At 34.5% G+C, this 14856-nt stretch overlaps 1 protein-coding gene across 1 annotated transcript; it reads right to left on the bottom strand.

Moving 5' to 3' along the window:
- Positions 1 to 9420: 9420 nt before the first annotated feature.
- On the bottom strand, positions 9421 to 10092 carry LOC127242395 (zinc finger protein KNUCKLES-like). The gene has a single exon (XM_051261923.1). It carries the CDS (start codon positions 10090 to 10092, stop codon positions 9421 to 9423), a length of 672 nt encoding a protein of 223 aa, XP_051117880.1.
- Positions 10093 to 14856: the final 4764 nt, after the last annotated feature.

Genomic DNA, 14856 nt, shown 5'->3' with positions numbered 1-14856 from the left:
TGTCTAGGTCAGTGGAAGTATATGTATAACAAGGTAGAAACTGATGGCTCAATGGGGAGAAGTGATAGCAAGAATGAGAGAATATATTCAGATTTAAGGGCCTCTTGAGAGAGAAAGGAGGGCTTGCTTCCGACCGGTTCTTTCCCGTTGTGCAGGTTCAGATGCCAGGAGGTTTGCCTAGAAGCAGCTACCTTCGTGACCGGTTCAACGGGCGAAGAATGGATAGGCTAGAAGCCGCTGATGAACGTAAAGGTGAACATCCCGGTGATAGAAGTGACATATTAACAAACTCCTTATGAGTCAATGATGGTAGAAGTAGTTCGACATGAATGGTATGATGATAGGAGTAGACGGAATTATACTTATAACTATGAGGTGGATGTAGCAGTGAAGTTATCATATTTGTTCGTTTAAGAAATTTTTTTGGTTCTATTGGTACTTGATCTTGGGGTTAAACTGGATTATCAAATTCATAACTAAGAAAACTATGGGAAAGCGAAACCATTGTAACTGGATATGACCCTGACCTTGTACACAAGTGTCTATGTCTAATTAATTATTACTCATATGTTTTAATAAGTAAAAATAAAAATAAAGTATGTCTGAAGGTTTTGGCTAAATGATATAGATATAACATGAGAAATAAGCGTTATGTGCGCGTGTGTGCGTGTAATAAGTTTATAAACTTCGTCAAATTTTTTTTAAAAAAATTGACTGATGAATATTCAGGTCGAACTTTGAGAATAGTATGAATATACAATGCTTTAATTAAAAAATAGTGCAATGGGTTGCTATGAAAGAGAGCGAGATATATAAATGGCTAAACTTGAAATATAATGCGAAGAGCAAGCAATGAGTGGATTGATGCCCTACTAGTGCAAATAATCTTGGTAAAGGACTGTCGCTCTTTACCAATATTATGCACAAAAAATATAAAAGTAAAACGGCTAAGCAATATGCAAATATATGATATGTGAACTGCAATGAAGTTGTTATGTAAATGACATTCAATGTTCAATCTTGATCAATTAACATGATATTTCAAATTACTTTGCTAGCTTAAAGGAAATCATGAAAAAATAAAACTAATCTTCAATTATTGAGGTAATGATCTATTATTGAAATCATTATTATGCATACAGAGAGCCGTTCTTCTTATCACTCACGAATAATAAATTGAGATATCAATTTGGCACCTATGTTTTACCACACATTATAAGTTGAATTGAGCTCAAAGAGTCACTTTCGCGATAAGTCCTGATTCCACCTAGTAGTGTTGAATTCTTTCGGAACCTCCTAACTAGATTTGGCTATTCAACTTATTTGTTCCATGGATTCAAGTCCTGTAATTAAAATCTCAATGAAAATTTTTGAAAGAAAGTTTGGCTAGGTGAAATATGTCAAATGAATAATACATCTTGAATAGAATAGTCCAAGACTTTCGGTATATCATTGTCTCAATAAATTCTGACTAATATCGCCTCAGTGAGTTTCTAACGCTAAAAAAAAAAAAAAAATAGATCATAAATTAAAATATGTATTCATCTAGAAGGTTGTTGATAAAAGTTGAGATTTTTAGAATATCATTATCGTAAATTTTGATTGATACCATTTCAAGTTGTTCCTAGCATTTATAATATTTTAGAATTTTCTTGGTACGGCGGAGAGAGAGTATTGTAATATGAGTTGATTGCTCAAGTTTACCATGCTCAATAAAATCATAGTTATTAATTCCACCAAAAGCAAATATCATAAGCAAAGCAAAGAAGATAGTTGATCGAAGAATAACAAAACGATGTCAAAATATATTTCTTGTCGGTTCAATAATTATTATGACACTAAAAATTCAAATATTGTTATATTTATCATATATAGCATCAAATTTTGTTATTCCTTCAATTAATTTGTTTTACACTAGAACAATATGAATATAAACATCATTGAACAAGACTATTGGAATGTAAATACCAATATTTGTATCCTCAGTCTGCCTTATATTTTATATTAACTTTAAAAAATATTTAAGCTTTCATCAATACACTTTTGAAAATCAAGTTTAAAATTGAAAATGATGTTCTCTGAAGATAGCATACTGAAGATAGGAGCAAAAGTTATCATATTTGTTTGTTTACGTCAAATTGTTGGTTCTATTGATACTTGACCTTTGGGATTGAAATTGCTTCTCATACTCAAAACTAAGAACATTATGAGAAAGTGAAGCCACTATCATTATATATCAATGTAGACAAGTGTTTACGTCTAATTATTTATTACTTAAATATTTTACTTACTTCAAATCCCTGTGATACCTCTCTTTAGTCTATATTGAATTTTGATTATAAAATTGATGAGGCTGCCATCGCTGCCACTTTGTATTTGCTATGGACCATCTAGGCACTATTTTTAGACATGTGAGATAACTTTGATAGTCCATATATATTTGCTATTCTACTTGGTCAATGTTCAAGCTTAACAACTCTAATGTGCACATGGGGTTTCTGAATGGATCAAATGAATGAAGAAATCATAATATCTTATTTCTACAAAAGCATTAAACTTTTAATCTACATATATTCTAAAGGAAAGCAGTAAATCTTCGTTAGAAAGAGAGGATGGTGGAATACTGGGACGTTAAGGGTGGAGATTCTCCATAAAATCATCTGAACACCATTTTAAACTATTGAAGAAGGAATATATGAATGAATTAGATATTGAATAAATGACAAAATAACACAAATAAGTCTTGTACTGATAGTACTTAGGATGGAAGCTAGTTAGTTGTATTGAGCCGGTTCACTCCTATGTGGACTATTTTTTTAGCTCAATTTTTAAGTCCACTTGTAAGTCATATTAGGGCAAGGGGTGTGGTACATCACAACAAGCCCTAGATCAATTTAAAACACAAAATACCAACGAGCCGCTACATTCCCGCAGCACACTGCGCAGCTTCAGAGAATTGACGATTCCCGCTTCGTCGATCGTTGGATCGGAGTGGAATGTGGACACAAGGTTGCTAACGCTATGTTGTTGGGTTTTGCCGGTTGGACCGGTGTTTGGTGGTCTATAGCTCGAGTTATTTGAGATAGACGGTAGCAGTTATTTTTGGGGAATAATTTGGTCGTTTCTAGTTATTTTGTGTTGTTGCTTCATGATTGGTTTGGGATTGTTGGTGCTATTTGGTGCTATTGATTAGAACACCCTTATACCCGGATTTGATTATAATGGAGCCGTTTTCATTGGTCTGGACGACCCGTGGTTTTTTCCTTCAATTTGAATGGTTTTCCACGTTAAAATTTTTGTGTCTCTTGCGTTGTTGAATTTTGATCTTTATTTGATATTATTCCTCCTAATTGATTCTTGAAAGGTTGGATTGGTTTAGTCCTATCAGAGTGGTATCAGAGCTCAGTTGAATTCTAGTGTTATTACATGTTTGAATGATGAAGGCTAATACAAATAGAATGATTAGTTTGAATGGAACTAATTATCATTTGTGGAAGGGGAAGATGAAAGACTTTTTTTTATGAAATGAATGCATCTACCTGTCGTTGCTTCAAGAAGCCTGAAAAAATGCCGATGAAGATTGGATTTTTCAGCATCAATAGGTTTGTGGATTTATTTGACAGTTTGTAGATGACAATGTCTATAATCACATTGTTAATGAGACACATGCTAGAACATTGTGGGAGAAGATTGAATCTTTGTATGCTTCCAAGTCGGGAAATGACAAATTATATTTGTTGAATCGGTTTTTGAATTTAAGGTATCAAGAAGGGTCTTTTATCTCGGATCATCTTAATGAATTCCAAGGGCTTCTTGATCAAATGTCAGAAATGGGAATCAAGTTTGATGATGAACTTCCGGGGCTCCTTCTTCTATTGACTCTACCTGATTCTTAGGAAATATTTTTTGTTTCTATTACTAGTTCTGCTCCCGATGGCATTGTATTGTTGCAAGCGGCAAAGAGTAGTGTGCTTAATGAAGAGATGAGAAGAAAGACACAAAGATCTTCATCTCATTCAGAGGTTTTCTTTACTAAAAGTAGGGGGAGAAATCAGAAGAGAGAGTCGGGGAATTAGAGAGAAAAGCAGGAGCATGTCTCGGTCTAAGTACAAAAATATAGAGTGTCATTACTTCCACAAGACCAGTCACATCCAGAATAACTTTTTTTTACGCAAAAGGGAGATGAAAAACAAGAAAGGAAAATAGAAAGAGAAAGATCGAGAAAATGATGATCGTCTTACCACTACGATGGGTAATGATCTCATTGTTCTTCATGATACTAAAGTTATTAATCATGTGTTTGATGAAAGCTCATGGATCGTGGATAGTGGATAGTGGTGCTACCTTACATGTTACACCAAGGAAGGAATTCTTCATATCCTACACTTCTCGTGACTTTAGAATATTACGGATGAGCAATGATGGTGCTTCAAAGGTAGTAGGCATTGGCGATGTATGCTTGACGACTAATATGGGCATGAAATTGTTACTCAAAGGTGTTTGACATGCTCCCGATGTCCGTTTCAATTTAATATCAGTTCTTATGCTTGATGATGCGGGTTATGACAACCATTTCTGTGATGGAAAATGGAAGCATGTTAAAGGAAATCTGGTTGTCGCTAAAAGAGATAAAGTGTCCTAACTGTATTGGACAAAAGCTTTGCTTGCTGGAGATATGGTACATGCCATAGATATGGATGCTTCAAATTTGTGGCATCGGAGAGTTAGTCATATCTGTGAAAAAGGGCTAAGGTGTTTAATGAGATAGGAAGCTTCCGGGGTTGAAGAATGCAGAGTTAGAGAAGTGTTCTCACTGTATCGCTGGTAAACAAACCAGGGTATCATTCAAGAAGCATTCTCCATCAAGGAAGCCAGAGCTGTTGGAATTGGCGCATTCTGATATTTGCGGCCCATTAAAGGTAAAATCTTTTGGTGGTGCACTTTATTTTCTAACTTTCATTGATGATTGTTCCTGAAAGCTTTGGGTCTATACTTTGAAGACTAAAGACCAGACACTTGAGAAGTTTAAAGAATTTCAGAACCTAGCTGAACAGCAATCTGGCAAGAAGTTGAAATGTGTACATACAGAAAACGGTGGCGAGTATTATGGGCCATTCGATGTTAATTGTAAGCAGCAGGGTATCAGACATGAAAAGAAACCCCCAAAGACTCCTCAACTGAATGGTTTAGCTGAGAGGATGAATAGAACATTTATTGAAAGAGTTCGATGATTTCTTTCTGAAGCAAAATTGTCTGATCATTTTTGGGGTGAGACATTGCACACGGTTGTGCATTTTATTAATCTTAGTCCAGCGGTTGCTTTAAATACTGATGTGGCAGATAAAATTTGGTTTGGTAAATCTGTCAAGTATGATCATCTGTGAGTCTTCGGTTGCAAGGCATTTGTGCATGTTCCAAAGGATGAGAGTTCCAAGTTGAAAGCGAAGACTAGGCAGTGTATCTTCATCAGTTATGGGCAAGACGAATTTGGTTATAGGTTTTATGATCCTGTTCGGAAAAAGCTTTTCAGAAGTCGTGATGTGGAGTTCATGGAAGACCAAACTATTGAAAATATTGACAACAAGAAAAAGGTTGCACCCGAGAAAGATACAATTATGATTGACCCTGATTCTGTACAATTATCTAGTCACGACCAATATGGCACATAACATGGGTCATAATGATGAACACACTGAGGTTGATTTGAATGTTTCTGATCATGCTGAAGAAGAAGATGCGATGTCACAAAATAAAAATCTTGAATTCGATCATCCCGAGTCGTCTCAGGCTCCACTTAGAAGGTCTTTCCGACAGAAACTACCATCTAGAAGGTATCCATCTAATGAATATATTACTTTAAATGATGCAGATGAACCTGAGGGCTATTCAGAAGTAGTTGAAAGTGAAGAAAAGCAAAAGTGGTTGGATGCGATGAACGATGAAATGAAATCTTTGCATGATAATCACACTTTTGACTTGGTGAAACTACCCGATGGAAAGAAGGCCTTGGAAGACGGATGGATCTTTAGGAAAAAGCATGAGAGTCATTCTTCATCGCTATGATACAAAGCCAGGCTAGTGGTCAAACGCTTCAGACAGAGGAAAGGCATTGATTTCAATGACATATTCTCCCCGGTAGTGAAAATGTCATCTATCAAAATAGTATTGAGTCTCGCTGCTACTCTTGATTTGGAGGTTGAGCAGATGGATGTTAAAACTGCCTTTCTGCACGGGGATCTTAAAGAAGAGATATATATGAAGCATCCAGATGTTTTCTTGTTAAAGGCAAGGAAGACTTTGTCTGTAGGCTGAGAAAGAGCCTATATGGTTTGAAGCAAGCTCTAAGATAGTGGTATAAGAAGTTTGAGTCTGTAATGTGCGAACACGACTGCAAGAAGATTGCTTCTGACCATTGTGTCTTTGTTCAAAAATTCTCTAATGATGACTTCATTATTCTATTGTTGTATGTCGATGACATGCTTATTATTGGAAAAGATGTTTCCAAAATTGACAGGTTGAAGAAGCAATTGGGGGAGTCATTTGCTATGAAGGACATGGGAGCTACTAAACAGATTCGTGGTATAAGAATCACTTGTGATAGAAAAGAGAGGAATCTTTGGTTGTAACAAGAACACTACATCAAGAAGGTGTTGCAGAGATTTCAAATGGAAGATGCTAATGTTGTGAGTACTCCTCTTCCTTCTCATATCAAGCTAAGTGTTGAACAAAGTCCCTCAAATAAAAATGAGAAATCTGATATGGTGCGAGTTCCTTATGATGTGGGAAGTTGATGTATGCAATGGTGTGCACAAGACCAGATCTAGCACATGCCGTTGGTACAGTCAACATATTTCTATCTAATCCCGGCAGAGAACATTCGAATGTAGTGAAACCGATATTCAGATATCTTTGTGGTACAAGTAGTTTGAAACTTTGTTTTGGAGAAGATAAGTCTATTCTTGTGGAATATACAGATTCAGACATGGCTGGAGAAACTGATTCCAGAAAGTCCACTTCAGGCTATTTGGTTAAAGTTTGCGGGGGGAGTTGTGGCATGACAATCTAAATTGCAGAAGTGTGTTGCACTATCGACTACTGAGGCGGAGTTCATTGCCATCATAGAAGCAAGTAAGGAGTTGGTTTGGGTAAGGAAATTCTTGCATGAACTTGGTTTCATTCAAGACAAGCACGTTCTGTTTTGTGATAGTCAAAGTGCCATTCATCTTAGTAAGAATCCTACATTTCATTCTAGGTCCAAGCATATTGATGTGAGGTATCATTGGATACGCGATGTCTTGGATGCTACGGCATTGGAATTGGCTAAAATTCATACTGATGAAAGTGGTGCTGATATGATGACGAATCCATTGCCCAGGTGGAAGTTTGATGTTTGTTTCCAAATCGTCGGTTTAACGATTATCTTCACATAGTCGTGAGGGAGAGATTTATTGCACCGGTTCACTCCTATGTGGACTATTTTTTTAGCCCAATTTTTAAGTTCACTTGTAAGTCATATTAGAGCAAGGAGTGCGGCACATCACAACAAGCACTAGATCAATTTAGAACACAAAATACCGACGAGCCGCCACATTCCCGCAACACACTGTGCAGCTTCAGAGAATTGACGAGTCCCGCTTCGTCGACCTTTGGATCGGAGTGAAATTTGGACACAAGGTTTTTAACACTATGTTCTTGGGGTTTACCGGTTGGACTGGTGTTTGGAGGTCTGTAGCTCGAGTTATTTGAGGCAGACGGTAGCAGTTATTTTTGGTGAATAATTTGGTCGTTTCTAGTTATTTTATGTTGTTGTTTCATTTGATTGATTTGGGATTGTTGGTGCACTATTTGGTGCTGCTTGGAACACTACCTGGATTTGATTATAGTGGAGCCGTTTTCATTGGTCTGGACGACACGTGATTTTTTCCTTCGATTTGAAGGGTTTTCCACATTAAAATTGTCGTGTCTCTTGCATTGTTGAATTTTTATCTTTATTCGATATTATTCCTCCTAATTGATTCTTGCAAGGTTGGATTGGTTTAGTCCTATCAAATTGCAGACAATCGGAACTGTCAAAACTTTTATTTAATCTATTTTGATCATCTTGGGATGATCACTTCCAATATAGACATTCCTCCCGATTAAATAGGTAGTGAGTAGTTGCGAAGTAAGATCTTATGCCTAACACTTTGTTTTCGTCAAAAGCCTATCACTCAACAAACTTCTTCCATCAAAGCAAGATTGATACATCATCCATTCCAATTCATTCTTTGGTAGAAACATCTATTTTTGGATGAAAAGCAAAAATAAAAGAAAAATTATTCTAAGAAAGTAATCACGAGAGAATTCTTGTAGTGTATTGTATAAAAATTTCCATGATCATGCGTCACTTTTTTGTGATTTTTGTCCTCTAGCCGTGTCGGTGTGAGTGAGACGAAAATTCCTGTAAGATATATCTATTGTAATTTCCTCTTCTATAAGACAATGAGTATTATTTACTTATGTGTTTCTCAAGATTATATATGCTTCTATTTCATAGCAGATTTTAATTCACTGACAGTTAAAAATCATGAAGAGCAATTTTGTGACAAATTTATGTCACAACTTCTTGCTTTGAGTATTCCGTGAGTTATCTTTGCAGAAAAATTTACAAATAATTTTTTGTGACTATTTAAACTAGCGGCTTATGTAACGAAAATGTCCAATATGTTTCTATTTCGTGTCTTTTGAATATTTCGTCACAAATATTGTCACGAAAAATAACAAACAAAATTTGAAAGAAGAAATGAAAAAAGAAAACTCAAAATTTTATTCGAATTGTTTTATTAGTTTTTATGGAAATAATGTGTTAAATGTTTTGTTAATGAAGTGAAATTATGAGAATATAAAACAAAAAACAAAAAAAAAACTATAAAGCAATGTAAAGTTAAAGAACTAAAAAATACTAATAATAAAAAGGAAAAAAAAAGGACTAAATCCAACAATTCATATGAATCATTTTTCATTGAAAATACAAATGATATAATTGGATATTTCAAACACATCATTGGAACAATCACATCATCAAAACTATTAGCTATTATGAGAAAATCGCAAAAAATATTCCCCATGTATACCCTATTATCACTTTTCTTTTTTATTTATCTCATTGGTAAAATATATCTTATATGTATGCAAAAGTCGCTATTTATATCATTTAGCCGCACGTGACGTTCACACCACGCGCAGTGACACGCGATCACGCATAGCCATGCGCGACGAAAGGATATAAATAGCGACTTTTGCAAACATGTGGGATATATTTTGCCAGCGAGATAAATACAGGACAAAAGTGATAATGAGGTATACATGTGGGATATTTTTTGCAATTTTCCCTAGCTATTACCAAAAAAAAAAAAGAAAAAAAAAACTATCAGACTCAATTCACAATTTCAGAGATAAGTCAAGGCCAGAGTCATCAATATCCGGGTGATCATCGGCATCATTCCTTGGTGCTTTCGGGGAAAACCCACCGCCCTGATGAACTCTACTACCAAAAGACTGAAGGTTCTCAAAACCCTGATTTCCAGTAGCCGAAGAAGAATCCGACCCCATAAAAGGGACAGCATTCCTCCGCACAGGGGCTGTCCCACGAAAGGGATTATTGAGTCCTGGTTGTGGGCGTGCCGGCGGAGGTAGCACAACTATACGAGGAGATGGTACGGCCACTCGGGGGATCGGTTGCATTGCCTGACGAGGATTGAACCCCAATTGGATTCCAGGGTGTTGCAAAGGTATCTGTGGCGCCTGGAAGGGTCTCTGATAAGCTCCAACAATTGGCAAGACAGGCCCCATTGTGGGAGTGTATGGTAGCCCTACCCCGGCAAAATAGCCAAAAGGGGACTGAAGGTTGTGGGCATTTTTTTGGATAGCTTTCTCCATCTTGTGGTCATTTTGGTGCCCTCCCAATGCCTGCTTGCTTCTAAATTTCATATCACAATAACTGCAACTATATTCTCGTTCGGCACCCTCTGCATCACCGTCAACCCTCTCTGGCTCGGGAGGATTAGGGTTTTCATTAGGGTTTTGGGGGGATGATGGTGGTGGGTGCTCCATGAGTAGGGTAGCGGGGACAATTTTTAAAACAATTTTTGCAGAGGGATATTAGAAAAGGTTTAAACTTTTGTATTTGTAGAAAAAAGATTTTGGAAAGTAATATTTATAATAGGTTGTAAATCGAAAAATGGAAAGTCAATAAAGACTATGAATAAATTACATCTCTTACCCGTCCACTCTCACCTATCAAATTAATAAAAAAGATAAAAGATAAGGATTACATTTTCATAATTATATAATTGATATTAACTATAACCAAGCTAAATTTTCTTTATTATTATTATTATTATTATATATATATGTAAAGTACAATTTTTGTAATGTTTTAAAATATATATAACAATTTTTAAATATTTAAATCAATTGAAATTGAAGACTAATCATCACCTAATCTTCCTAATGTTTTTTTTAAAAAAAAAATGTTGAGAAATTAACTACGATACCTTTATAGTAGATATCATCGTTATCTCTTATTAATTACCTACATTACTTTTTGAATCATTGAGAATAAATAATTTGTTGGAACAGTGGGGTAATTATTTTTCTGGTATAATATAATTAAAAATCGGACTACAATGACCTAATATATTAAATACATTTTTAGCCGATATTAATACATCATTATCTATATTATTTTATTTATTTAATAATAGTTTATTGAATATCTAAATTCTTTTTAGTTTTTTTTAAAATTATATATGTATATTTTTGAAATCGATAAACAAATCTTATTTTACATTTAAAAGATTATATGTAAAGTTTATTTTCAGTGTATTAAATCACAAGTAAATACAAGTTTTTTTAAACATGTTTAATGTAATGTTAATGGATTAAATTTGTGACAAAGTCAAACAACCGAAAAAATAAAATAAATTAATGAAAACTAAAGAACAAAGAGAACAACAATATATTTTAATATTGTTAAATTGAATTTTACGAAAAAAAAAAAAAGAAGATATGTTTAATGTAATGTTTATCAACAAATTATTAGATTATATAAAATTGGAAAAGTAGAAAAAAAAATCCAACAATTAATACAAATTATTTCAAATTCAAAACATAGAACAAATCAAAAGTAGCACACAAGATAGATAATACCTATAATATTACTCAATTATCAAACACAAGTCAATCTAAGTCAGGACATCAGTAGAGACAATTAGAATGACTCAAACAACAATCAGACTATTTATTTTATAACTTGAGATTTAGGTCCAACTTAGAATCGTTACTCTCTGGATGATCAACAACATCATTTCCTGGTGCAGCTTCAGAAAAACTCATCCCTCTGACGAGCCAACTTGTTGTTGCCACTAGGTCCACAACCAAAAGTTTGATTGTTCAACAAACCTTGATTTTGACTAGCAAAAGAAGATTCCGGTCCCAAAAAAAGAACAGTACATCCGGCCATGGTGCCTGACCTACGAAAGTGATTATTGAATCCCAGCGGTGATGTTGGTGGAGGCGGCAACATCACCTGGGGAATGAATGGTTGGGCCATGCTGGGAATCGGCTGCATTTCTGGGCAAGGATTAAACATGAGATAGATTCCGAAGTATAGTGAAGGAATCTGTTATGCCAGGTGGGGCATGTTGTAAATCCCAAGGAGTGGCCTCATCCCGGCGCCGTATGTCAACCCGGTCCCAGAAAGTAGCCAATATGGGCTTTTCGAAGCCCCCTAGGCCTGCATGTTCCTGAACTTCTTTCCACAATGATTGCAAGCATATTCACGTTCACCACCCTCGGCCTCAACCTCGCCATTGAGCCTCTTCTGCTCGAAAGGGTTAGGGTTTGGGTGTGATGGTGCTAGGAGGTGTTCCATCATAAGATGTAATGTAGCAGCACATATAGTTTTTCAGAATTTCTAGGTAATATTTGAAGACTAAACCGTTATATTTTTTTTAAAAAAATGACTTTTGGATGAAGTCAGTTATCTTACCTATCCACTCTAAGGTCGAGCATGATGTATATGTTGAATTTGAGCATAACTTTCTTTGTGTGGAACTATGTGTTCAATATTTCAATATAAGAACCAATATTATAGTATTTTCTATATTATCGTGTTCTTTAAATATGTTTAATTTATTTGATTTTTTTATTATGCCAAACTCTGTGAACTGATTAGTAGTAAATTTGCCATTGCTTCAGGTATTTGTTTACAATGTTAAGTATTTTATTTGTTAACAATGTGTTTCAAATGTATGATGACAAACTTGGAGATTATGAATTTTTAAAGGGTAACCTTTGTGCGATTAAATGGACCAAAATGTGTAAAAATATAAGTTTTTTGGCCCTTTGAGCCATGGGCTTGGCCAACTGGGTGCTAAGTTTATCTCTGTTGCGCCATAAAATGGTATCGCGGGCTTCCCAAAGATTGATGATTGGGACATGGACTTATCTCTCAAGTGATGATGTTAATTTTTCTTGTAGTTGTTTGTGACGTAATATCTTATAGCCCCGATGATTTGATTGTCCAATTTATTGGATGATATTAATTATATTTTCTAACTTGTTCTTTTTTGTGATTTGTTCTTAATTTTCAATTAGAAAGGATCCAGATAAATTATTAGGTTTATTTTCTTAGAATTTTTATTTTTTCTTTCGAATTATTTAACTTTGTAATCTAACAATTTACTTTGTAAACCATTCAAAACATTTTCCATGTAAATCAATTAAAAATATTTACATAACTTTTTTTTCAAATTTTCTATTTTGTGATCACAAAACACATATTGAAATAGTAAGAAAAGAGTATAATTACCAATCAAATATCAATTTTTTTTTTTATTAAAAAAAAAAAACTTATCGCAATAATGATTGTTTAAGTACTTAAATTTTAAAATATCATGACAAGTGGAAATGAAGGATGTGTTGTAATATTATTATAGGATTAGCCAATAGAAATGCTAATTACTTCTACCGCTAACCACTATTTTATATATTGTATAATATACTATATATAATATTATAATATATGATATATAATATACGTGTGAGTAGTAATTAATATATATGTGTTGTGTGTATGTAGTATGTAAATATAATATATTAGTTAATGTATGTATGTATGCATGTATATATAAATTTTATGTATGTATGATATTGTTGAAGGTTGACGAGAGGGAAATGGAGAGAACGAGGGGTGTGAATTTCATTTCATTCAACCTATATTTATACATGCAAAAACCTTGATGCGAATGAATGAAAATCGTACATATTCACTACGTAGCACCTTCGTGTGTGCTATGTATACAACACTCCCCATTGGATGCTTTTATACAAAGAATGTGCCTCGTTAAAACCTTATTAGGAAAAAACCCTGTGGGACAAAAAAATCATAGTGAAGGAAAAAGAGTACAACATTCTTGTATCAATTCGCTCCCCCTGATCTAAGCATTATTTGAGATCCCTTAACTGACGCATCCCAATTTTCTTTACTAATTTTTTAAATATTGCAGTCGGTAACGCCTTGGTTAATATATCCGCCAAATTATTATATGATCGAATTTGTTGCACATTGATTTCACCATTTTGTTGTAGATCATGAGTAAAGAAGAATTTTGATAAAATATGTTTCATTTTATCTCCTTTAATGTAACCTCCTTTCAATTGGGCTATACAAGCCGTATTAAATTCATACAATGTAGTTGGGGAATTTTTTTGTCAGGTATTAACCCAAAATTTTTCTATTATATGTTGAGTCATTGACCTCAACTAAACACATTCTCGACTAGCTTTATGTATTGCCAATATTTCAGTATGATTTGAAGAAGTGGCAGTTAAAGTTTGTTTCATCGATCTTCAAGAGATCACTGTTTTGCTATAAGTGAATATATAGTCAGTTTGAGACTTGGCTTTATGAGGATCGGATAAATATCTTGCATCGGCAAAACTAATCAATTCATGTCGAGAATCTTTTGGGTAAAATAACCCGAGATCAATTGTTCCTTGGAGATAGCGAAAAATGTATTTAATTACATTCTAATGTCGTCAGTAGGCGATGAACTGAATCTTGCCAATAAATTTACAGAAATGATGTGTCAGGTCAGTGCTGTTAGCAAGATACATAAATGCGCCTATAGCACTCATATATGGCACTTTTGGGCCAAGTGTTTCTTCGTTTTCCTCTTTTGGTCTAAATGGATCCTTTATTGGATCGAGTGCACTAACGATCATTACAGTACTTAGCAGATGTGACTTTTCCATCATAAATTGTTTCAATACCCTTTTGGTATAATTTGATTGGTTGATGAAGATTCCACTTTCCAAGTGCTCAATTTGCAGATCAAGAAAAAATTTAGTTTTTCCAAAATCTTTGATCTCAAACTCCTTTTTAAGATATTCAACAGCTTTTTGGATTCAATCAGGAGTTCCAATTAAATTGAGATCATCGACATATACAATGATGATTAAGAATCCTGGCCCATTTTTCTTTATGAAAACACATGGACAGATAGGGTCATTTATATAACCTTATTTTGTTAAGCTTTCGCTAAGACGATTGTACTACATTCGGCCTGATTGCTTTAGCCCATACAAAGATTTTTGTAATTTGATGGAATATGATTCTTTTGGCTTTGATTTGAATGATTCAGGTATGTTAATCCCTTCTGGGATTTTCATGTAGACATCATTGTCTAAGGAGCCATAAAGATAGGCAGTAACCACATCCATTAATCGCATATCAAAATTATTGTGTACTGCCAGGCTCACCAGATACCTGAAAGTTATTCCATCCATGACCGGCAACGATGTTTCTTCAAA

Source organism: Andrographis paniculata, unplaced genomic scaffold, assembly GCF_009805555.1.
Source record: "Andrographis paniculata isolate CXL003 unplaced genomic scaffold, ASM980555v1 Contig86END, whole genome shotgun sequence".
Lineage (NCBI taxonomy): Eukaryota > Viridiplantae > Streptophyta > Magnoliopsida > Lamiales > Acanthaceae > Andrographis > Andrographis paniculata.
The sequence above is the reverse complement of the archived record's forward strand: the minus strand, read 5'-3'. Positions and strand labels throughout refer to the sequence as shown.

Bases quoted from the DNA above. Each gene is read 5' to 3' on its own strand.
- LOC127242395 (XM_051261923.1), bottom strand. From the start codon at position 10,092: ATGGAGCACCCACCACCATCATCCCCCCAAAACCCTAATGAAAACCCT.